Here is a 23077-nt window from a genome sequence, read left to right as displayed (position 1 = left end):
AACAATCCAAGTTCTTAGCAATCAACTGCCCTGACAAACCCTGCTGCATTAAAATGAAGGCCAGCAATCACCTGAGTAGCTTCAGACTAAGTTTTGGACTAATAATATTTATATAGGTGCACTCAAAACTAATCACAAATGAATGCATTAATGAATTTCTGGCTAAGATCCCTGGATTTATGAAGACAAGAGGGAAAACATGCCTCAATACAAAGGAGGACAAACCAAGTAACCAAGGCCCAATCGGAATAAACCAAATTAAATCCTGTAAGCTCCTTCAACTATTTTTTCCCCCTAAATTGCAGTCAAAAGGCAATACTTGGGAAACTGTCACTGCCCCAGAGTTTTCCTGCTTCCCTCTGCTCCCTTTCCTGCTTCCTGCTCCGTAACTGTGCAGACATGCATCCTTCTAAGTCATTCTTAATTTCAACCTTCCCTAAACTACCTGCATATGAAAAGGCAAAACAGCCACTGAAAAGAAAAAAAATGAAACCAGGAAACCAGGAACTGGTTTTTGAGGGCTGGAAGAACAATTAGGAATAATTAAAGTGTTTTTGTGGAAGTTTTGCAATGTATGTTCTCTTTAACCAGCTGATTAGGTCCACTTGAGCTAATGAATGTTTTCTTAACAACCTTCCCAGACATTTAGATTGCCGGATCCTGAAAGGCTCCTAAACCTCCCCCTGAGCATATCAGGGCTGCCTGTCCAACTCCACAAACAGAATTGCTCCTTGTCAGGATTTGTTTTCTGGGTCTTTTTAGAGAAGGAAGAGGTGCAAAGCTCCCTGATCACACCTCTGTGCACCAACCAGATTCCCATCACCCAGCCCCTGCTTTCTCGCCAAGCTCTGAGTTTGAGCTTCCTGCATTTCTACTGTGATGATCCTCTTTGAGATCCAACAGAACACGAAACAAGAAGGTATCACCCTCCTACAACAAGAGCTGTAATTGTAGTCTGAGACACAAAGCGTACACAGACTGGTTAAGGAGTGAGACAGCTCAAGAAAGGAAGCAGTTTTTTACCTGGCTAATTTGCCATCCAGTTTTGAATAAAATGCAAGTTTGTCTGGGGCTGAGAGCCGGAGCTTGCTAGTTGAGAAAAACAGCCCCAGCAGCAGCACAAGCAGCAGCTGGCAGAGCCCCTGTGCTCCTGCCTTGAGAGATGTGAAAGAGAGCTGCTCAGGGGCTTGTTGCTTAATATTCCCATCAGCCTGATGCAGTTTGCTTAAAAAAAGTGTATAAAGTCTTCTTCTTCTTTCCCCTCCCCCCGCAAAAGGAGTGAAAATCTAGAAAGGAGCTGGCTGCAGAGGTGCAGACAAGGACTGCTGCACCAGCCCAGAGCACAGCACGTCTCAGGGTTGCATCCAGGCTGTTTACCAGGTGGATGGCACATTCTGACCAAGAACTAAATTATCTATCTCTCTGATATTCCACCCAAGGGATGGTTGAATAAGGTCAGCACAGAAGTGCAAACCATGCTGTGGCATTTGCAGGAATCTCTTCCCTCGGGAAGTGCTTTCAAGGCACTTCATGGTACATGTGGTGCCCGTAAGGAGCTCTGGCAACCAGCATCCCAGGGACTGGCTGGGAATGGCAATCTGCAGAACAAATCTTGGCAATTCAGACCAAGGAAACATAAAAGCTTTCTGCCTGCAGGAATGCACCCCACCCCGAGGAAGGAAATTACCACCCTGCTGGAAGTGCTGGAAGAAGGGATGCATTTCAGCCCCTCCACTGCACTTGGCTGCTACCTTCAGCTGAAATCTTTTTGGTTTAAGTTGCTGTCCCTGGTCACAGAGGGAGGCATTTGAGGAGATGGCAGGAAAGCCAAGCTGTCCCACCTGCAGCAAGCTCTGAGAGAAAGAGGTAGACAGCTCCCACCTGTGCCAGCATAACTTGGCAGAGCTCACCTAGAGGCATCCTTCCTCTCTTACATATTAAGTAATTCTTTTAACAACTTCTTCAGTCACCTTTATTTTTTCCCAATACATTGCAGTCAGTGTTTGCTCAGTTTTCACTAGCACTGGCACTAACAAGAATCAGTAATGTCCTGGCACCAAACTGTCCCAAAATGTGAGTGCTCTGGGAAAGAAGGTGCTCAAGCAACTTTCTGCACATCTGGAAGGAGCTGAATTTCAGAGGAGTCTTGTAACAATGATATGTTTACTTTAAATAATTATGCAAGCTAGTATCTTATGTCTAAAGCAATGGATTCTACTTGGTGGGAAATAAACACTGTAAAAGAAAACTCAGCCTAATTAGATCTGCCTGCTGGGAAGCCTCTACAAATGCTGTTCTGTTCTAAACCATTCAGCAAAGTGGGACAGCAAATTTACATTAAGTAAATGTGCTGGAAGGGAAAACTTTCAGCACCAGCTTTCAGTATACGTTGAATTAAAAGGATCATTAAAATCACCCATTTCAAAACTAGTATACTCTAAGAAAAACATTTCTGAGACCATAATGTCTGCAAGATGACCAGCATTAGGACTGGAATTCCTGTAGATAGGAAACAATACCATAGCAAGATTAGTTCTTTTCTTCAGACATTATAGAACATTTATCACCAGGGAGTTGCCCAGAGAAACACAATGAAGTGGGAGAACAAGTCAAAAAGCCAGCAGACTGCCTCCTCACATTCTCATCCCTCAGTGGATCACGATGCATTGGCTGAACACAGAATAAACTCAACTCATACCATAACACACGCTCCATAAACAAGACAAGGCACTGTTTATCTCGCCAGTGAGAAGAAGGGCTAAAAGGGAGAGCTACTTTGTTTTGAAACACATATGAACTTCTGAGCCCTGTTTTTTTGCTTTTCCTAATTGATTCAGAGATTTGGGACAGGATCTTGGCATGCCACGCTAGTAAGCAGGAGGCATCTCTCCAAGAAGAAGACATCTCTCAGTATCAGCTGCAGCTGAAGGGGGAATGTGTTCGCAAAGCAGCAGGGCTGCAGAGTTAATCCCAGGTCCGAGCTGAAATCTGAACAGAGGTTGCCAAATCCAGGCTTTTTTTATTCCCTGTGAGACTACAGGATTATAACCAACTGAGCTCAGTGTAACCTCCAGCCAGTATGGAGCCACTGCTTTTATCTACAAAGAAAAAAGACAATTTTCAGAAATGACAAAAAGTCATTCACCATTTTGGACTGTTGGAGCAAGTCCAGAGGAGGCCATGAAGATGATCAGAGGGCTGGAGTAGCTCTGCTGTGAGGACAGGCTGCTAGAGCTGGGGCTCTTCAGCTGTCTGGAGAAGGTCTCAAGAAGACCTTGTAGTAGCCTTCCAGTATCTGAAGGAGGCCTACAGGAGGGCTGGAGAGGGATGATTTACAGGGTCTTGTAATGACAGGACAAGGGGTAATGGATTTAAACTGGCAGAGGGGAGGTTTAAACTAGATATTAGGAAGAAGTTATTTACAGTGAGGGTGGTAAAACACTGGCACAGGTTGCCCAGGGAGGCTGTGGCTGCTCCCTCCCTGGAGATGTTGAAGGCTAGGTTGGATGAGGCCTTAAGTGACCTGTTCATGTGGCCTATGGCAGGAGGTTGGAATCTTTGAGGTCCCTTCCAACCTAAACCATTCTCTGATTCTATGATTTTCAGTCTACTTCAGCTCTGGAGCACAGGGCTTCCCTTGGTGCCCATCAGCTCAGTGTCCAGGGTGAGCTTGCTTCATTTGAAACCACTTCCAAAGCAATACAACCTTTCAGGAGCGACTTAGGGCAACAAATCTGCTTTCTCCAAAGCATCTCAGGTCAACCAGCAAAATATGAATAGCCAGACTCAAACCTCCCAGGCCAGCTCTGCAAATAGACACGGCAGGTTCTCCTGGTCCAGCCCTAAGTTACACACTGTCCTCTCCGACAACACAGGCTCCCCTCATGGATGACTGGGAGTAGCTGTGCAAGCGCTGGCAAGGCTGAGAGATAGGCATCTGCAGATTGCTTCATCCACCTCTGTCCTGCAAGTTGTTTCCTGTGAAGACTTCTCAACCTTGGACTTCACACGACACTGTTGATCCAACAACAAACTCTTGGGATAACCACTGTGCTCCAAGGCTTATATTTAGGTTTCTTTGCCTGAAGACCTACTTGGATGAAGCCAGGAGATTTCACTTTTTGAGGAAGGTGGTTGTATTTCTTGGGATGCATTAATAGGTGCACTTAATTTTATGTGGGTTTAATTAGTTTAAAAAAGAAAATCTGAATATGGCCTTGGTTCTTGCCAGCCTCTTGTGATGAATGCCTTAAGCAAATGTGATTACATCTGGAACCAGCCATTAGCACCACAGTAAAGACAGAGAGGGCAGAAGAAAAGCCCCCTGTGTGAATTCAGGCACCAACTCCTGTTCACAACCTCCCACCTAGCATCACAGAATCAGTCAGGGTTGGAAGGGACCACATAGATCATCTAGTTCCAACCCCTCTGCCATGGGCAAGGACACTTCACACTAGATCAAGGCTCTCTAGAGCCTCATCCAAACTCTTTCCCACTGCAGCCAGTATACAAGAGGTCTGTCTGCACTAGCAGGGATCATCTGTATCTTTAAAATTAGGAAAAGGCCAGCTTGGTCTTCATCAGACTTGGACTCAGCCTTTTGCTGTGATTGAGTTAATCAGCTGCATGTATAGTTAAACATCACTCACTGGGGAAGTGGAGCACAATAAGGATGCTCTTTCCCAGATTGCTATGGATAAACACAACAGCACTTTTGATCCACAATCTAAACAGCACATGGCAGTTTGGCTCCATCTTGAGAGGCAAAGCATGAAAATTCCATGAAAACCAGCAAAAGTAGAATCTCTGCTCCAGAAGACAGGCACGGTTTACATGCCTGCTGCTTCCAGAAGGACTCTGCTTGCCGACTTCTCAGGGATTCAGGCAAGCTACACAGACACTGAAATATATTCTGATACATTCATTAATATGAACAGTCTGATCAGAGGGCTGGAGCACCTCTCCCATGAGGACAGACTGAAAGAGTTAGGGCTCTTCAGTCTGCAGAAGAGGAGGCTCCCAGGTCACCTTCTTGTGGCCTTCCAGTATCTGAAGGGAGCCTACAAAAAACCTGGGGAGGGACTTTTTCAGCTACGAGGCAGTGACAGGACTAGGGGGAATGGAGCAAAGCTGGAGGTAGGTAGGTTCAGGCTGGATGTGAGAAGGAAGTTGTTGAGCATGAGAGTGGTGAGAACCTGGAATGGGTTGCCCAGGAAAGTGGTTGAGGCCCCATCCCTGGAGGTGTTTATGGCCAGGCTGGATGAGGCTACGGTCAGCGTGATCTAGGGTAGGGTGTCCCTGCCCATGGCAGGGAGTTGGAACTAGATGATCCTTGTGGTCCATTCCAACCCTGACTGATTCTGTGATTCTCTAACAACAATACTGGTTAAAATGAAACTCCTTCCTGCCACATCATAGGATGCAAGGCCATAGCTACAGTGAAACAAACAGCAGCATCTCAAGAGTTTAACTCCAAACCCAAGTGTGGATACAAATGCCTCTCTAGACCCAGGCTATGCTTCCCTCCAGAAGAGATCTGATTGCAGTCACTTCCATGGGTGACATCAGAAGTGCACTTAGCCACATGTTAAAAGTAGTCATGACTCAGGATGAGCTGTGATTTAAGTCGTTCACTTATTAATACCAGACACGAATGCACAAAGATACTACAACTATCTCCCATCCCTACATTTTGGGGAAGCCCCAAAGACTTAGTGGATTTTGGCTTATTGGCATATTGGCATTAAATCTTCCCTCTGCACTTAGGCTCCCCTCTCCCACCTTCCCTTTCAATGCCTATTCTCGCTGTTGTACAATTATGATTACAGCAGAGCAGACAACGATTACCATTTCCATTGTAACATTTCCAGAGGTCACCTTTGGTTTTTATTCTACTTTTCTTAAACAAAACTCCTGCCACATTCAAAGGCAACACCTCCTAGCAAACCACTGCAGGGTGTGACTTGGTATCTGGGCCCTGCTGACCTTACAAGTTTTTCTTAGTCTGCCTGGTGGTTGTTGTAAAGCGAAATCCCAGAGGCATGAAAACTGCTCAGTGAAGCAATGCTTCTAGCCAGGCAGGCTGTGTTTTCTTGGAGAGTGTTGCTGGTCACAGCTGGACATCTTGGCTAGAGAATGATCCATGTTTGACCTGACCACAGCATCCTGTAGATGTTGCCTAAAACTAGGGAAGTGCTCAAGAGATCCTTGGTGCTCTCCTTCGGTGACTGATGGCTGTGTTAACTATGACTTGATTTTTCTAGAGTTCCTTCCTCTTGGGCCAATTTCATACAGAATAGGCATGGTAAGGGAGACCTGGGATGAAACACTGCTTTACTAAACAAAGCAAAGGAAGGACACAGGAGTGCAAGCTTGGACACATAAGTACATAAATTCACCAAAAGAAACCAAGTGATAGCTTGCTTTGGGAAAAGAGAAGGTCAGGCTGGAAGCTTGAAGGGGAATTGCTCTTCACAAGGAAGCTCTGTTAAGCTGTGTTTTTTGGCACAAATACACTAAACAATATCATTTTGCAAAGGTAAAATTCCCTGGCAGGAAGTAGATGCTTCATGTGTGCTCCTGCCCAGATCATACCTGGGGAAGGAGAACAGCAAAACTACAGGTCTCCAGCTCCTCATGGCTTAGATGTTTCAATGAGGAGAGCACCAGAATGAAACCACACAAACCCATCCCAACAGCGTGGCTCCTGCACGTGCAGTTCTGGCTCTTCTTTCCAGCCAAGCAGGCTTAAATCACTTAAAAGACTTTCTGGGCTCAGTCCTGTCACAGGAGGACACGTGTGGCTACAGGATGGGGCGAGCTCCCAGCACATCATGTGCTTGTGTTGTGTGATGGGTTTCCAAGGCTGCCGGCAGAAAAGCCTGTTTGGGCTCGCCAAGAGGGGCTTTGAGGGAGCCAGACGTGCAACAAGGGACCCTCTGCCCTGCTTAAACCACACGGGAGGTCGTTGGCAGAGTTTAGCTGCAGGAGACACGTTGAAGAGCAGGGAGATGGAAAAAGAGAAGAATAACCCCCAGCACTTGGCACTTGCTCTCAATTCCCCCTTTACCATTCATTGCACCATGTTGCCTTAACAGGCCTGAAGTTTCACGCAGTTTCCCTTGTATTTCACAGATACAAGTGGAGCCTTTCATCCCTTCAGACACACAAACGCCCACACAAGCCAAGGGAAAACACTGCTCAAGTAACAAGGCCTTCAGTTTGGGACTTGCAGAAACCCAGTTGCTTTACACTTCTATAGTTATCCCTGGAGGCTGCCAAAATTCCTGTCCAGACTCTCCTGAGACCACCAAACTCAACACGATGCATGAGCCAAAGCTCCCATAAGGATTTTCCACTCCTACATGAGAGGGAAAGTGCCTCAGTGCCAGCAGAATTCTCCTCCTGCCTCCAGTCCTTGGTATTTTGTTCACAAGTCTATATAAGCAACATGTTAAAAAGGTACACTGTGACATGCAACACTGCCCCACCTCCTTCTCAATAAAAAAAGTCAGACGCAGAAGACTTACTTTTCTGGGCTTCACTTTGTCTTGTAAGTCGTATTGGCCTATTCCTTTGTAACTTATTCCAAGCCACCACGGGATTCCTTGCTTATCCTGAAAAATGGACATGTACATGAAGCAAGAGCCACTTAGGAGTTGCACAACAGCGAGATTCCAGCCCGTTTCACCCTGCGACAAGCACGAGTAGGTACGGGGCTAAGGCTTATTTTTTGCAGACAAACTGAGGTGAAGTGGACTGCTGGAGTGATGTTGAAATTTTCTGCATCTGCCTTCTCAGGCAGAGGTGAGAACCTAGGAGGTGGTTGTGCAAAGTGGGCAAAAGAAGCGGCAGTGCTGCTGAAATGAGGGAGTGTCACTCGTCACAGGAGTGGCTGTGAGGGAGGAAGGATATGGGACAGAAAAAGCTGCAGCCAGTGACTGCATCCACTAAATTAAGACATGGACAGCCACAGGAAGAGAGAACAGTGCAAAACATCAGCTTCCCCAGTACCACAGTCGTGGTCATGGCTCAAAGCAAGGAGACATCATCTGTGCTGATCTCTTCTGCACAAAACACTGTGGCCCAGGCTCTGCTCTACAACTGGGAATAAATGGTGCACATCCATCACTCTCCAAAAATATTTCCTAGTATTTCCCCAGTCCAAGCACACACTCTCTAATCACATGCCACTTAGAAGTAGTCCTCTCTACACTCTAGTTTTTAACTGCTTTAATTAACCCCACCTGGAGTACTGCATCCAGCTCTGGAGCCCCTATTACAAGAGGGATGTGGAGATGCTGGAGCATGCCCAGAGAAGGGCCACGAGGATGCTCAGAGGGCTGCAGCTGCTCTCCTATGAGGACAGACTGAAAGAGTTGGGGCTGCAGAAGAGGAGGCCCCCAGGTCACCTTCTTGTGGCCTTCCAGGATCTGAAGGGGGCTTACAAAAATGTTGGGGAGGGACTTTTTAGGCTCTGAGGGAGTGACAGGACTGGGGGGAACGGAGCAAAGCTGGAGGTGGGGAGATTCAGACTGGATGTGAGGAGGAAGTTGTTGAGCATGAGAGTGGTGAGAGCCTGGAATGGGTTGCCCAGGGAGGTGGTTGAGGCCCCATGGCTGGAGGTGTTTAAGGCCAGACTGGCTGAGGCTGTGGGCAGCCTGATTTAGGGTAGGGTGTCCCTGCCCATGGCAGGGGAGTTGGAACTAGATGATCCTTGTGGCCCCTTCCAACCCTGACTGATTCTCTGATTCTGTGAATTCTTTTTTTTCCCCTCAATCTTGACTAGAAATCTCTCAGGGGAAACTATTAACTGCTCTGGATCTGGAAGTGATAGCTGGTTTAATTAAGATGATAGGAATTAAGCTCCTGATAGGATTACAGAAGGTTTTACAAAGACTCTTCTCTGCTCTCTATGGCACATAATGCTCTGCTGTTCTCTGGAAACAATCTTTAAAGAAGACTGAAGGGGGGGTGGTGGTGGTGGGAAATTAACAGAGGTTGAAAAATGCCAAGTTTAATACTGATAGAAGGGTACCAAATCATCAAACTGCTCCTCTAGGAATGCAATCACACGTAACGAGCTCAGCAATCACATTATCTATGAGCACTTACTAACCTTTACTCCATAGTAATGAACTCCATATGTTGGCAAAGCTTCTACCACTTTCATGTACCTGTAGACAGATTTATAGCATATCAGATGATTTTCTCTGGAGAGAAATAGATCTATTAACATATTTTTTTTCACACATACATTTAGGACATGCTGTTCATCATTTCAACGTTTTGAAAGTCTTAATAGCTGAAAAGCCTGGGCTTTCAGATAAAACTCAGGATCCTGGCTCAGGGAAAGTTGTGAGGATTTTGGCCCTGCTAAAGCAAGTGGAAAAATCTCTCTCATACAGCAAAGTATCCTATCTCTTAGCAGAAGGTCAGGGAACTGAGAGCAAAAATTCTGAACTGCACATTTGGGAAATGCTGGCAGCAAAGACTTGCCTATAGTATTGCATTGTGGTGCTTGTTTGAGCCTAGCTGGGATGTTTTAATGAGAGGAATTAGATGATAGGCTGTGAAAAGAAACAATGGTGATAGCTACTGCACTCATAGGCTTGCTGAGATGGATAAAAACAAGAACATAAATACAGATAACAGAGTTTCTCTTGGGCTCTGCCTGCATGCACTCCTCTCCCTAACTTGCTGTCTAACTAATCCATCTGCTTCCTAACCCCCCTGGCTGACTCTCCAAACTCACCTTGACCGTAAGGCAAAGTCTGGGATAAGGTAGAGGGGTGGAGAGGAGGTGGAAAGGTGGCTGGGAGCCCCTCCTGGGGACTCTGGTTTCTGGGAGGGCTGTTGTGTTTCTGTATTACTTTTTAACTTGTCTATTTCTGTCTATAGCTATAGAAAATATCTAACTTGTATATCTCTGTCTATAGATATTGTAAATATCTGCTTGCATAGTTCTGTCTATAGCTATAGACATTGTAAATATCTGCTTGTATATTGTGCTAAGCTGTAAATATAGCTTCATTTCTTTAATTTCCAGCTGCTGAGTCTAGTCTGGGTGATTTTCTTAAGTGTGGGGGAGCAGGTAACACCCAAACCATCACAATTGTGGTGCTCTGGTTACAATGGATTGGGTCCAAATGAAAACTGTTTATACAATTGTACAACTGCTGCATGAAGCAATTCAGACAACCACTGAACAATTTTTTCCTCCACTCCTATTGCAAGAAGCTTCTGCATTACTGAGACAAAATTATAGGCATCAAGGTATGGAAGGAAAAAATTACAAGAGGTTTCCATTATGCAGCCATGGAAATCACCTCAAACTTCTTGATTCTTTAACACACCCAACTGCATTTACCTCTAGGAAGTACAGGAATATTAACAGCAAATGAACAACAGAATTTCACAGGCTCCATATGCATCTTGGAAGACTTTGTTCTTCTGAAAGCCAAGCTCTGAACACTGCCACAAACACCCATTTGTGCTTTTTAACAGGACTTAGGTAATATTTGCCCTCAGTTTGTTGTGAAAACTAACTGACAGCAAATGGTGTATGGAGAAGAGTAACAATAAAGCCCAAATAGTTTCTTTTATAGTTGAGGGACCTGAATGAGGACACAAAACCTTAACTATAATCCTATGCATCATGAGACTTCCAATGATTTAACTTTGAAATATAACTCAGTCACAAAAAAAAACCCAAACAACCAAGCAAATAAAAAGTCTAGAGTCTGACAGACACAAACAGTAAAGTCTGCAAACAATAATGAGCAGAGCAGCCACTTCAACAACAAAAAAAAGAAGAGAAAAGAGAAAAGATCATCTTCACAAATTAACAAGTGTCATACTCACTGAACAATGGCTTGTCCTCTGGTCAGGCCTTTAATCTGTATATAATGCTCAATTACTCTGTCCTCACTGCAAACCAAGCACAAACCCCAATTTAGAGGCTCAGTGACTTTTCCCCCATGTGACAGCATCTGTTGAAATTCAGACGCCTGCTCAGCATGCAAAGCAGTATCCCTCTGTACATTTCCTGCTCCGGTTTACATTCTGTTTCTTACTGGTTTCTTTCCCACCCTTCGTTAAGCAGCAGCGTGGAGCAGCCTGGCTGTTTCCTGCCATTGCATGTGGCGTTCCAGACTAATTAACCAATCGTTTGGGAACAGCCTGCTCTGCTGCAGATGCTGCTGCAGAAGAATGGTGCTAATTGTAGGAATTCATTTTCACATTCTAAAGGGCCAAAACTTCAAAGGATAGTTAACCTTCCATAGGCAAGATGGAAGAAGTTAAACCAGAAATGCTTTTATTCCAAAGTATTTTGCCTCCCTTGACATTTCATAGGTGAATAAAAGAGCTTTGTCAGCAATGAGGTTTGTGCATTTCTCCCATTATATGCACTTCAGCATTGTGGTTTATCAGAATGCAGGATTCATAATGTATTTAAGTGTCATAAAAAAAGCAAAGAAAAACCCAGCAGTACTCATTCTCAAAACCCTCAAATCATTAAGTACTGGCATACTTGAAAATCCATCACATACACATCAAGCCTAACATAATTAAACAAATCATAGAATCATAGAATCAACCAGGTTGGAAGAAACCTCCAAGATCATCCAGGCCAACCTAGCACCCAGCCCTGTCCAATCAACTAGACCATGGCACTAAGTGCCTCATCTAGGCTTTGCTTCAACACTTCCAGGGACGGCAACTCCACCACCTCCCTGGGCAGCCTATTCCAATGCCAATCACTCTCTCTGCCAAAAACTTCCTCCTAACATCCAGCCTGAACTTCCTCTGACACAACTTGAGACTGTGTCCCCTTGTTCTGCTGGTTGCCTGGCAGAAGAGACCAACCCCACCTGGCTACAACCTCCCTTCAAGTAGTTGTAGACAGCAATGAGGTCACCCCTGAGCCTTCTCCTCTCCAGGCTGCACACCCCCGGCTCCCTCAGCCTCTCCTCACAGGGCTGTATTCCAGGCCCCTCACCAGCTTCATTGCCCTTCTCTGGACACATTCCAGTATCTCACCATCTCTCTTGAATTGAGGAGCCCAGAACTGGACACAGTGCCCTAGGTGTGGCCTGACCAGTGCTGAGTACAGGGGAAGAATAACCTCCCTTGTCCTACTGGCCACACTGCTTCTGCTACAGGTCAGGATGCCACTGACTCTCCTGGCCACCTGGGCACACTGCTGGCTCATGTTCAGTTACTATCCATCAGTACCCCCAGGTCCTTTTCTTCCTGGTTGCACTCCAGCCACTGTCCTCAGCCTGTTGAACTGGCACAAAAGGCAACAATTCCAAGGGGGAAATATCATTGATTAATTTGGAATGCTGTGCAGCTTCAAGTCCCAAAATTGGATCTGCCTTTCTACTTCCAGTTTTTCTGGCTTAGTTTTACTCCCTGTCTGTTGAGGAGAGCAGTTGGGTGGGCATCTGGCAGCCAGCCACAGTTAACCCAGCACAGAGGCTCTGCTGTGTGACAGTTGAAGTGCAAGGTGCTCTTTGCAAACCCAGGCCTGGCTGGAGTTCAGATTTCAGCTCTTTCTAACACGTGGTCCCCAGAATAATCTGATCCAGCTGTTTCTGATCCAGCAATTTAATTTGAGTGAACATTCAATGAGGGATTTGCATTGGATCCCACATAATTTATAGCTCTCTAAAACTGGAAATGCTTGAACATCAGCAATTAACTCAACTCACACTGTCTGAAAACTTCTTTCCTACCACTGCTTAGAAATGATTTAGTTGTTATCATTCACAGCAATAATATATATTTATCATAGAATGGTTTAGGTTGGAAGGGACCTTGAAGATCATCCAGTTCCAATGTCCTTCCATAGACAGGGACACCTCCCACTAGAGCAGGTCACTCAAGGCCTCATCCAACCTAGCCTTGGACACCTCCAGGAAGGAAGCAGCCACAGCCTCTCTGGGCAACCTGTGTCACTGTCTCACCACCCTCACTGGAAAGAACTTCATAACATCAAGTTTAAATCTCCCCTCTGCCAGTTTAAATCCATTACTCCTCATCCTGTCATTACAAGACCCTGTAAATAGTCCCTCCCCAGCCCTCCTGTAAGCCCCCTTCAGATACTGGAAGACTATTATAAGGTCTCCTCAACACCTTCTCTTCTCCAGGCTGAAGAGCCCCAACTCTCATAGCCTGTCCTCATAGCAGAGCTGCTCCAGCCTTCTGAGCATCTTCGTGGCCTCCTCTGGACTCTCTCCAACAGTCCAAAATGGTGAATGACTTTTTGTCATTTCTGAAAGTTGTCTTTTTCTTTGTAAATAAAAGCATCTAGTTAAAATCTCCCCTCTGCCAATTTAAACCCACTACTCCTGATAGCTACATTACAAGACCCTGTAAATAGTCTCTCCCCAGCCCTCCTACAAGGTTTCCTCGAAGCTTTCTCTTCTCCAGTTAATATCTCACCAGTAAGCGAGCGATGGATGCTCTTGCAGTGTCTTGGTGGGAAAGACAGGCAGTGTCTTCAAGTCTTTTCTGGTGTTTTCATCACTGAAAATCAGAAACAGTACAGAGTGTCACTGTTAGTGAATCACAGATGCAAGCATCAGTTTCAGGAGAAGGAAAGGGCTGTATTTGCTGCTCCAGAACGGGGAGCACCACCCCATATCAGGCTGCCATAGCAACGTAACTCTATAGGCCCTCTCACATGACAGTGATGTATACGGTGTCATACAGCCCCACGCTGCAACTCCTTACACAAACACCTGATTCTCGGCCACTGCCACCACAGCACCCTATCAGTGTTCATTTTGCACACACTCATTCTGTTTGCTGAGTGGGGAATGAGTCTTGAAACAGCTGCAGGAGGAAAGCCTTTGCCCAAAAGCTGAGTGGGGAATGAGTCTTGAAACAGCTGCAGGAGGAAAGCCTTTGCCCAAAAGCTGAGTGGGGAATGAGTCTTGAAACAGCTGCAGGAGGAAAGCCTTTGCCCAAAAGCTGAGTGGGGAATGAGTCTTGAAACAGCTGCAGGAGGAAAGCCTTTGCCCAAAAGCAAGGCTTGTAGTGCTAATTTTCACTTCATCACCAGCTACCCTACCCAGACAGTAAGGCTGGTGAAGTTGCAATGCTTCCTGGCTATCTGCTGCTTGTCAAATCTCAGAGTTTAACACAGATCTGATTCACTACACAGCAGGTTTCAGTTCATACACTTGAAAACATTTTCACTGGAAATAGTTTTTCCTGGGCTGCTCACTGAGCAGTAAGTTCAAATGGTTTGGAGTCCAGTCCCAGACTGGAACAAAATAAAAGAGGCTGAAGTAGGTGAATGCAATTTGTCACCAACAAAAAAAAAAAACCCACCACCAAACAGCTGAATATTTAAAACCCTATTAGCAGGCATCAGTCAAATGGTTAATGTTTTCTGTTTCTATGCTCCGTGAACTAATCAGCTGAAACTTGCACGCCTCATTTCTGCAGGACTTTGGCGTGCCTTTTGCCGTGCTGCCAACAAGCACCAACTTGACTTCTCTATGCAAAGAATGCACCAAGTCACGTCCAGCGGCATCCGCCTCAGCCTCTGCATCCAGGCTTTCCTTGAAGAGGTTTTTTCTGCTCCTGACCTCTGCTTTCACCAGGTTCTGCTATGGGAGATTTCGCCTGAGCTATGTTCCCCCTCTGCCTTCAAAAGCAGTGCCCTGTGCATCAGCAGGAGCGGCCCAGAGCACAGGAGTCTGTTCTGTGGGTACCATGGATCAACCTCTGCAGGCGGAGTAAACCCCTGCCACCTTTCCATCTCACGCAGCAGATGGCACACGGAAGGAGCAGCGAACTAAAGCTTTTTGTTCCTCGGCAAGCATGGGCTAATAGCTCTGCAAGCTTCTTCCCCAGCCCTGCCAATGTGCCTCAAGCCTGACTAAGAGGGACCACCTCTGGGGACGAGGAAGCAGTTCAATCAACAGCCTATTTATTCTCCAACGTCTTTGATGATGCTGCCAAGAAAGGGTCAATTAGCACCGAGGAGCTGTTGTTGCTGAGCTTTGCAGGGCCCGTGCTCTTCTGCCAGGAGTATGCACTTTTCTTTGCAAGCTGGCCAGCACCCAAGTGCCACAAACAACGGGGACAGCTGGGCAGAAAACCAGCATCTCTCCTCCCAGTGCTCAAATACAGCCAATGGCTCACAAAAGCCGAGGGGGTTTTTATTCACCCTTTAAAAGCCCATTCTAATGGGATCAAAAGGTTGTGGGACACCTCAGCTCGCAGCAAGAAGGTAGGTTACCAGAGGCTTGTAGGGATATATAAAAGTGCAGACAGAGCAAACCCTCCCGAGGCCTCAGAAGCCAAAAGAAAAATAAATACAACCCAAACCAAAAGCCCAAGCCCTGAGCAACCTGCCCTCATCTCATAGCTGACTCCTCTCAGAGCAAGAAGTTTGGCCAGACAACCTCCTGAGATCCCTTCCGACTTCAATTGCAGACTCAGAAGATAATTGATTAGTGCTTTATTATGGGGGCAGTGAGACACAGGAATGGGTTGCTCAGTTGTGGACACCTCATCCCTGGAAGTGTTTAAAACCAGGCTCTGAGCAACCTGCTCTAGTGGGATGTGTCCCAGCCCATGATCACGGCAGGGGGGATGGAACTAAATTATCTTTAAGGTCCATTCCAAGTCCAGCCCATCCTATGATTCTGTGATTACAGTGAACCTTTCCTTCCTATTTTTAAGCCTGACTCACAACTGCCATGGCTGCTACAACAGTCAGGGTTGGCAGGGAAATGCAGTGAAGTAGGAGAGGTTTTTGGAAGGAAACAATAACAAAACAGCTCATTTTTACCCAGCGAAAGGGCTGTTTAAATATAGATTCTCAACCAGCAATATTCATAATCAGAGGTTTAATAGCTGGACCCTAAACCCCTATTTAGAAACCTCCTTGCCAGCAAACAACAAAACGCCCAAGTGAGGGTGGAAGCACTAAGGAGGCTGAAGCTGGGAGGCGATAGCTGAGCTCCAGCAGAGGCAGCCAGGCAATGGGGACAGGTGACAACCCAGCTGTCACCATTGCTGCTGGGTGGAGAGCTCTCAAGCTCTCCTTTGCCAACCATTATGGGGCCAGTAGCCTCCCTGTCACTGAGACTCTGCAGAAATGTCACAAATCCTGGCAGCTGCATCCTGCCACTTTGTGCCCAGCTCATGGCCTCTAGCAGGGGTACTTGCCTTTCCCTTTGGATTTTGAGCCCCTTGGAGCCCGGCTGAGCAGCAAATTCATCCTCATCAAGACAAGAGCATTAGTTAAGCTTGAGTGATGAGTAGCTGCTCATCATTATGGAAAGGTCTACCACTGAATCCCAATCGAGTGCCAGCCAGCATGCCCTCCTCCCTGACAAGATTTGTGGGCTCTGAGCTGGAACACACAGTGACCAAAGGGCTGCAATCATGCCTGTACCATCAGGTGAGGCATAGCCCTCCAGTGCTTACCCACAATCACAGGCCCTGGTGCGGTACATTAGCAGGCAAAGGCCATGGAGCTGTGACAAGTTAATAGCAAAGCTGGACCTTCCCTGTTCTGACACCCTACAAACCCATCCAACTTCTGGCAATAGCAGAGAATATTCCTCTTTTATGAGACAAAGCTGGCCCTTGGGACTTGCCTTCCTGACAGGATCCAGTCTCAGACCCTGCTGTCTGGACACACCATCTGCAGCTGGAGGGAGGCCATTCAAAAGGATTTTAAAGGCCTGAAAGTCTCTGGGAGGCCACATGAGGATTTTTTCCCCCTCCTGCATAACTGTAAGATGCAGCATGAAACAACCCTAGAAAAATGTGAAAGACCTGGGAGAAACAGGACACAGCTCCTTGCCTGCCGGATGCCTTCAGACAGCACGGGCTGGCACACGGCAGCCCAGATCTGCTGACTGCATGCCCAAGGATTAGCATTTGGGATGATTCACAGCTTCAGGGATAATAAAAGCCTCAGATGGTCCTCCCCCTCTTTCCACGGAGTTCATTATCACTTCATCTGCACTAAGGAGCCCAAGCACGTCTCCCCTTGACCTTCGGGATCCCTTTCCCAAGCCTTCCAGGGCCCAGCTGTTCCCCAGAGGTGATGACCCCAGATAGCAGGAGCTACGGTTTGAATCATTACCTTGTTCCTGTTTGGTTTCACAACGATCAGAAGGTGATAGAGAAATCAGAGGGCAGACAGACCTGGCTCCAGATGTCCGACCGCTCATCTCCGCTGTCTACTCACCAAACACACCACTGCTGCATCTGGCATGTCCGTGGTTGGCTCTCATCAAGCCAGAAGGAGGACTCAGCAGTCGGGGTGGAGAGGCCCACTTGCTTTTAATCTGACCTCTGCTATGGAGGGGGTTTCTCCACTGGTGGTTCTTGGCAACATGTCAGTATATAAACTGAAGCCGCCCAGAGTCAAGGGGACTGAACATTTGTTTGGCAAAAGGTTTGTTTATTCCCCGTGAGAAGAATATAGGAAACTCTCATCTCAAATATTTTTCCATTACAAAATGGAATTAAGGAAAACCAGTGGATAGACCCTTTCCTTCCTATTCCACCCTCTAAACAGAGGGTTTCTCTCCAGCAGATACTGGGCTGAGCAATGTAAATGAAAATCTACATCAGACCCTCCTTAGAATCATAGAATCAGCCAGGTTGGAAGAGACCTCCAAGATCATCCAGTCCAACCTTGCACCCAGCCCTGTCCAATCAACTAGACCATGGCACTAAGTGCCACCTCCAGGAACAGTGACTCCACCACCTCCCTGGGCAGCCCATTCCAACAGTAAATCACTCTCTCTGGGAAGAACTTCCTAACATTCAGCCTGTACCTCCCTTTGCTACCTTATCTTGCATTTTGGTACCATCCCTATTTAATTTTCTGTCCCAGCATGAAAAGATACTGTCCCCAGTGTCACCCTGCTCATCATCAGCAGCATTATGGAGACAGAGCAGCAGCTTGTCTCTGAAGTAACCAACAGCAATGTTTAACCAAGTAAGACAGGAGAAGTTCCTACTTCTAACCATGTAGGAACTCTATGGATAGGAGTTCCCACATCCACAGTCCTACCTTGAGCAGCAAACCAGGACCAACCCCGTGTGCTTCCTACAACTTGCTGATGTTACAGTGAAATTTCAGGCATCCTGCTAAAGTCTGGGAAAGGAACCAAGCCAGGCTGTCATGGCATGCTCTGCCTAAAGTACATTACTGAGACTCAAAATGAGTTACATATTTATGCTCTCAGAAATCACTCAGCTCGTAATCAAGTGATACAACACTCCCTGCTAGGCAGAAAAATCACAGAACTGTGCTAATTAGGATCATTTGTCAATGGCTGCCCAGGCTATTCCCTGCACCCACTGTCACAAACAGCTTCTGCCTGTTGCTAATGCAGGTATGGGTTCAGATGTAACAAGATGTGGTTAATGAGACTGGCATAAAAGGTGAAGAGCAATAAACACACCCAAAGCAGCAAAAGCAATATACTGTACTACAACATAAAAGCTTATCAGCCCACCTTGTCTTTGTAAATATTAACAGCTTGATAAGGAGAGGACTTCAGACAACTTCTAACTGACTAAAGTGCTGGCAGGTGCTGAATCTCATTGATAACACTATATAACATAGGAATTTGTCACTTGGGAAAGTGCACTGTATAGTGACTTTCTTCTGTTCTCAAAACCTCCTGACCTCACATCAATACTCATTGTACATGATCATGAGAACTGCTGGCTCCACCTGAATGTCACCATTTTATATTCAGTTAACTCTTGAAATGGATTTCAGGCACACCAACAGGTAGAATTTAGAGAGGCTTTGGTTTCAGGAAATACTGACCAACCTCTCAAGTTAAACTGAATGTTATTCCATGGACACCTAAAAATCAGCAGATGCTTCTCAGAATCACAAGACACAAAGAAATGTGGAGCTCCACAGCTAAACAATGATACATTATCAGCCTGCATCATGAAGATCCTTCAAAAACTTCCCAGGAGGACTCTTCCTCTTATTCTGCTCAAGATATTTAAGAGCTAGCAAAATAAACACACAGAAATTGCACAGTCAGAGTAGGTACTTGAAAACTTCACAGTCTTAAGTTGTCAGAGGGCTGGTCAGGTTGCCTAAATGATGTTAGTAATGGTCTTGCTTCTTGAGGATAACCACTGACTTCCTTTGCTATGCCATTACAATCAATGCTGTAACACCACAGGGAACATCCTGTGCTCACAGAATCACAGAGTGGCTTGGTTTGGACGGGACCTTAAAGGTCATCCATGTCAATCCCATTACAATGTGACACTGAATGTTTCCAGGAACGCGACATCTACCACCTCTGTGAGCAACCTGTTTTACTGCTGCTACTACTACTGCTGACTTTGTAAAGTGACCAGAGGTTGGTGATGCTACTCTGAGTTGTTCCTATTTCCTGTGTTCCAAGAGGAAGTCCTAAAGTGACTTTCTAAAGCAGCCAGACTTTGGTGATGCTACTCTAAGTTGCTCCTGTTTCCTTTGTCCACAGATGAAGTCCTAAAGTGACTTTCTAAAGCAGCCAGACTTTGGTGATGCTACTCTAAGTTGCTCCTGTTTCCGTTGTCCACAGATGAAGTCCTCAAGTGACTTTCTAAAGCAGCCAGACTTTGGTGATGCTACTCTAAGTTGCTCCTGTTTCCGTTGTCCACAGATGAAGTCCTCAAGTGACTTTCTAAAGCAGCCAGACTTTGGTGATGCTACTCTAACTTGTTCCTATTTCCCGTGTTCACAGATGAGAGTCAGCAATGGGGAGCATCACACTGCAGCTGGTCTCCTTCAGCAACAGGTGCCTCTTCTGTAGGCTTTTGTTTTGTTCTGAAATTAATGGAAGGGCAAAGCATGGCAACCTCTCACTGCTACAGAGGTTGGTCTGCATTTCAGGGTACTACAAGAAACAGGTGTGAGGAGGAAGCAGCAAGGCAGGAGAGGGGAAAAAAAGAATGAGTGAGGTTAAAAGTGCAAGAGGAAAAAAATGAAGGGAAGGAAGACAGAGCAGGGAAGGTACAGGGAGAGACGATGGATTTAGCAGCTTCTGAGTATGTCAGAGCAGCAGGATCTTGGCAGCAGGATTTTGAAGTGTGCTCGCTGACAAATCCTCTTTTGTGACAAATGCCAGACGTTTCCCATCATTTCCCAGCCTTTCAGTTTATGGTCTGCTAGCAGACTCAAGAAAGGTATTTTTCTATTGAAGGCAAACCAGAATCCGGAAAGGCCATGAACAAGGGACTCCCATTGGCACAGGACAGCTGGAGCTGAACCTGAACACCCTCAGGCAGTGGGGAGCTTTGCCTGGGGCAGGACTGCAGAATCCAGCAGCCATTTGAATTCCAGATAACAACTGCCTGCTCAGAAAGGTATTTGAAGGACCACTTCTAAGAGCCTTCCAAGCCCTGTACGTGCAAAGGAACAGATAAGCAGTGCAGATGGCTTTTTCAGTGCCAGGCTTGCTGTACATCTATGTTGTGGCCACGCTATGGATTCTCTTGCCATGCTGCCACAGCAGCTTTAGGGACCTGTACAAAACACCAAGGGTAGCTGGTGCTGAGCAACCCTTCCCCACACTTAGCACAGGCTGGACCCTCAGGCCTGAACTCCACCTCTAGCCTTGCTCCTTTCAGCTAATTTCTCTGCTCCCCAAGCCCTGCTTGGCTCTCAGAAAAAGCAGCAGCATTGCTTAGGGATCTCACAGGGAGTTGGTGATCCTCCTCATTGCCCTTTGAAAGATGGACCAAGAACACCAAAGAAAAAGCAGCACTTCTCATACCAGCTATATGCACACATTTCTCTATCTGAGGACATGGGGACCAGACAAATGAGGGTGTAAGGTGCTACCAGGGAAACCTTGGCCAGCGAGGCACTGCTCCATATTCCCACTTTGCAGCTGAGGAAGTAGTTCTCAGTGGCTAGAGAAAATTCTCGACCTGAACCTGCCCTAAATTGTCAGGTCTTCTTTTACAGCTCTTGATGTGAAAAATGAATATTCTGAAGATAAAGCCCTTTGGTCCTTGAACACCACACCTACCACTGGTGATGGCTCACAGTCCCACGGATCTGGTAAGCAGGTCCATGCTGGCTGAGCTGCTCAGCCATAGTAACAGCACATGGTAGCAGTGCTTCACCATCAGACCAGACAGGAAGTGGAACAGTTCTGCTTTACCTGGGGATTTACTGCAGAGCAAAACACAACTATCCCCAGTTGATACAATGCTTGAGGGACCCCAAACCCTTCCTAGCAACAACAGGCTGTTATTTCTGACATTCACACTTTCTTCCTGTTCACACAAAAGTCAGCTTAGCCCTATGAGCTGTGGGGTTTTAGCACGTCTGAGTAGAGCAGCAGAGTTTAAAGCCTGTTGTCACAGCCCTGTGTGCTGATACAGAGATACATGGGACCACAAGAAAAATAACACAGCCAAACAATGATAAGGACAGGACAAATCTGCAAAAGCAAAAAAGCTGAGGCTGAAAAGCTGCTGTTCCATTTCCTCAAAGCACAAAATACACTCCACGTGACAGATCCCAACCACCATGGGAAGGAAAAGCTGGAGAGATTTATTTTTGCCTTTTTCAAGTGAGGATGTTGTTCAGAGCCAGACCAGAGTCAAACTGCTGTTTGTAGGTGACAGTGCAAGGCTGGAGATACTCTCTGTAGACCTGAAGTTCTCCAGACACTCCACAGAAGGGAGGTAAATACATTGATAATGCCAAAGCCACCAAATTTAGCTTTACAGCAGGAAAAGGCAACACATTTTAATGCTGAACCTGCACTTGAAGGAATTTCTAGGGACAAGGGGGAGAGGATCTTCTGTGTAAGGCTGTGGATGCTGTGATGCTCCTCCAAGCTGAACAAGTACAACAGCAACATGTCTCCAAGTTGTTCCCTGCACGGGCAACAACTTTGGGATGATGAATTTTCTGGCACCATGCTTGCCTTGTCACTCCTCTGTTGTAGCAGATGAGCCACACACAAAAACCCTTCCTGGGTGGCTGGGGAGAACAAAGATGATTAGGGGATTGAACACTGCCTTAGGAGGAGAGGCTGAGGGACTTGGGGCTTTTTAGTCTGGAAAAGAGAAGACTGAGAGGGGATTTAATAAATATTTGTAAATATCTGAGGGCTGGGATCAGGAGTGGGGGGACAGGCTCTGCTCACTTGCTCCCTGGGATAGGACAAGGAGCAATGGATGTAAGCTTCAGCACAGGAGGGTCCACCTCAGCACAAGAGGGAACTTCTTTACTGTAAGAATCACAGAGCACTGGAACAGGCTGCCCAAAGAAGTTGTAGAGTCTCCATCTCTGGACACTTTCGAGGCCCATCAGGATGTGTTCCTCTTGTGACCTGGGCTAGGCTGTATGGTCCTGCTCTAGCAAGGGAGTTGGACTTGATGATCTCTTTGGGTCCCTTCTAACCCCTAACATCTTGTGATCCTGTGAACTGCTTCTCAAGAGTTAAAAGTGGCTTAAAGAGGAAAACAACAAATTAAAACAAACAAACAAACAAAGAAAATAAAAGAACTGTGGAAGAACTAAAGATGATGATAAAACATGAGGACTCTTGCTGCCCCTCAAGAAACTAAGATCATCATGCATATGAAATCTAAACATGCCTCTTCCTTCCTGAGCTGCCACAACTACATGTAAATGTTAAAAAATACACTGCCACATACAAGTAGTGAGCCTCAAGAGATCAGATTATTAAATTACTGAAAACAGGTGGGGCTTTTTGCTGCCTTCATCTAATCCTTTGTGCTCATGACACCCATGGTGCTTCCACCTAATTCAGCCTAGCTCACCTGCTGCATATTCAGCCTACTAGATGAATTCCTGGAGAACTGCTTTAGAAGAGGAAACTGAAAATGAAGCAAAACATTAAAATTGTATCACTGCAGAGAGTTTGTACTATTTGGTTTGCCCTGAACAGTATGAACCTACAAGCACAGAATCATAGCATCAACCAGGTTGGAAGAGACCTACAAGATCATCCAGTCCAACATAGCACCCAGCTCTAGCCAGTCAACTAGACCATGGCACTAAGTGCCTCATCCAGGCTTTGCT

At 46.2% G+C, this 23077-nt stretch overlaps 1 protein-coding gene across 8 annotated transcripts in view; it reads right to left on the bottom strand.

Annotated features, from left to right (window-relative positions):
• FRMD4B (FERM domain containing 4B) overlaps window positions 1–23077 on the bottom strand; it is a 155325-nt gene that overhangs the window by 23651 nt on the left and 108597 nt on the right. For all 8 annotated transcript variants that reach the window (XM_064156258.1, XM_064156256.1, XM_064156261.1 and 5 more), the window contains 4 exons: window positions 13450–13533; window positions 10864–10929; window positions 9119–9176; window positions 7530–7616 (listed from right to left, as the gene is read on the bottom strand). In XM_064156258.1, coding sequence (XP_064012328.1) covers window positions 7530–7616; window positions 9119–9176; window positions 10864–10929; window positions 13450–13533 — 295 coding nt within the window. The remainder of the gene's footprint in view (window positions 1–7529; window positions 7617–9118; window positions 9177–10863; window positions 10930–13449; window positions 13534–23077) is intronic.

Source organism: Pogoniulus pusillus, chromosome 16 (genome assembly GCF_015220805.1).
Source record: "Pogoniulus pusillus isolate bPogPus1 chromosome 16, bPogPus1.pri, whole genome shotgun sequence".
In the NCBI taxonomy this organism is placed as follows: domain Eukaryota; kingdom Metazoa; phylum Chordata; class Aves; order Piciformes; family Lybiidae; genus Pogoniulus; species Pogoniulus pusillus.
This window is presented reverse-complemented; position numbering and strand designations above follow the sequence as displayed.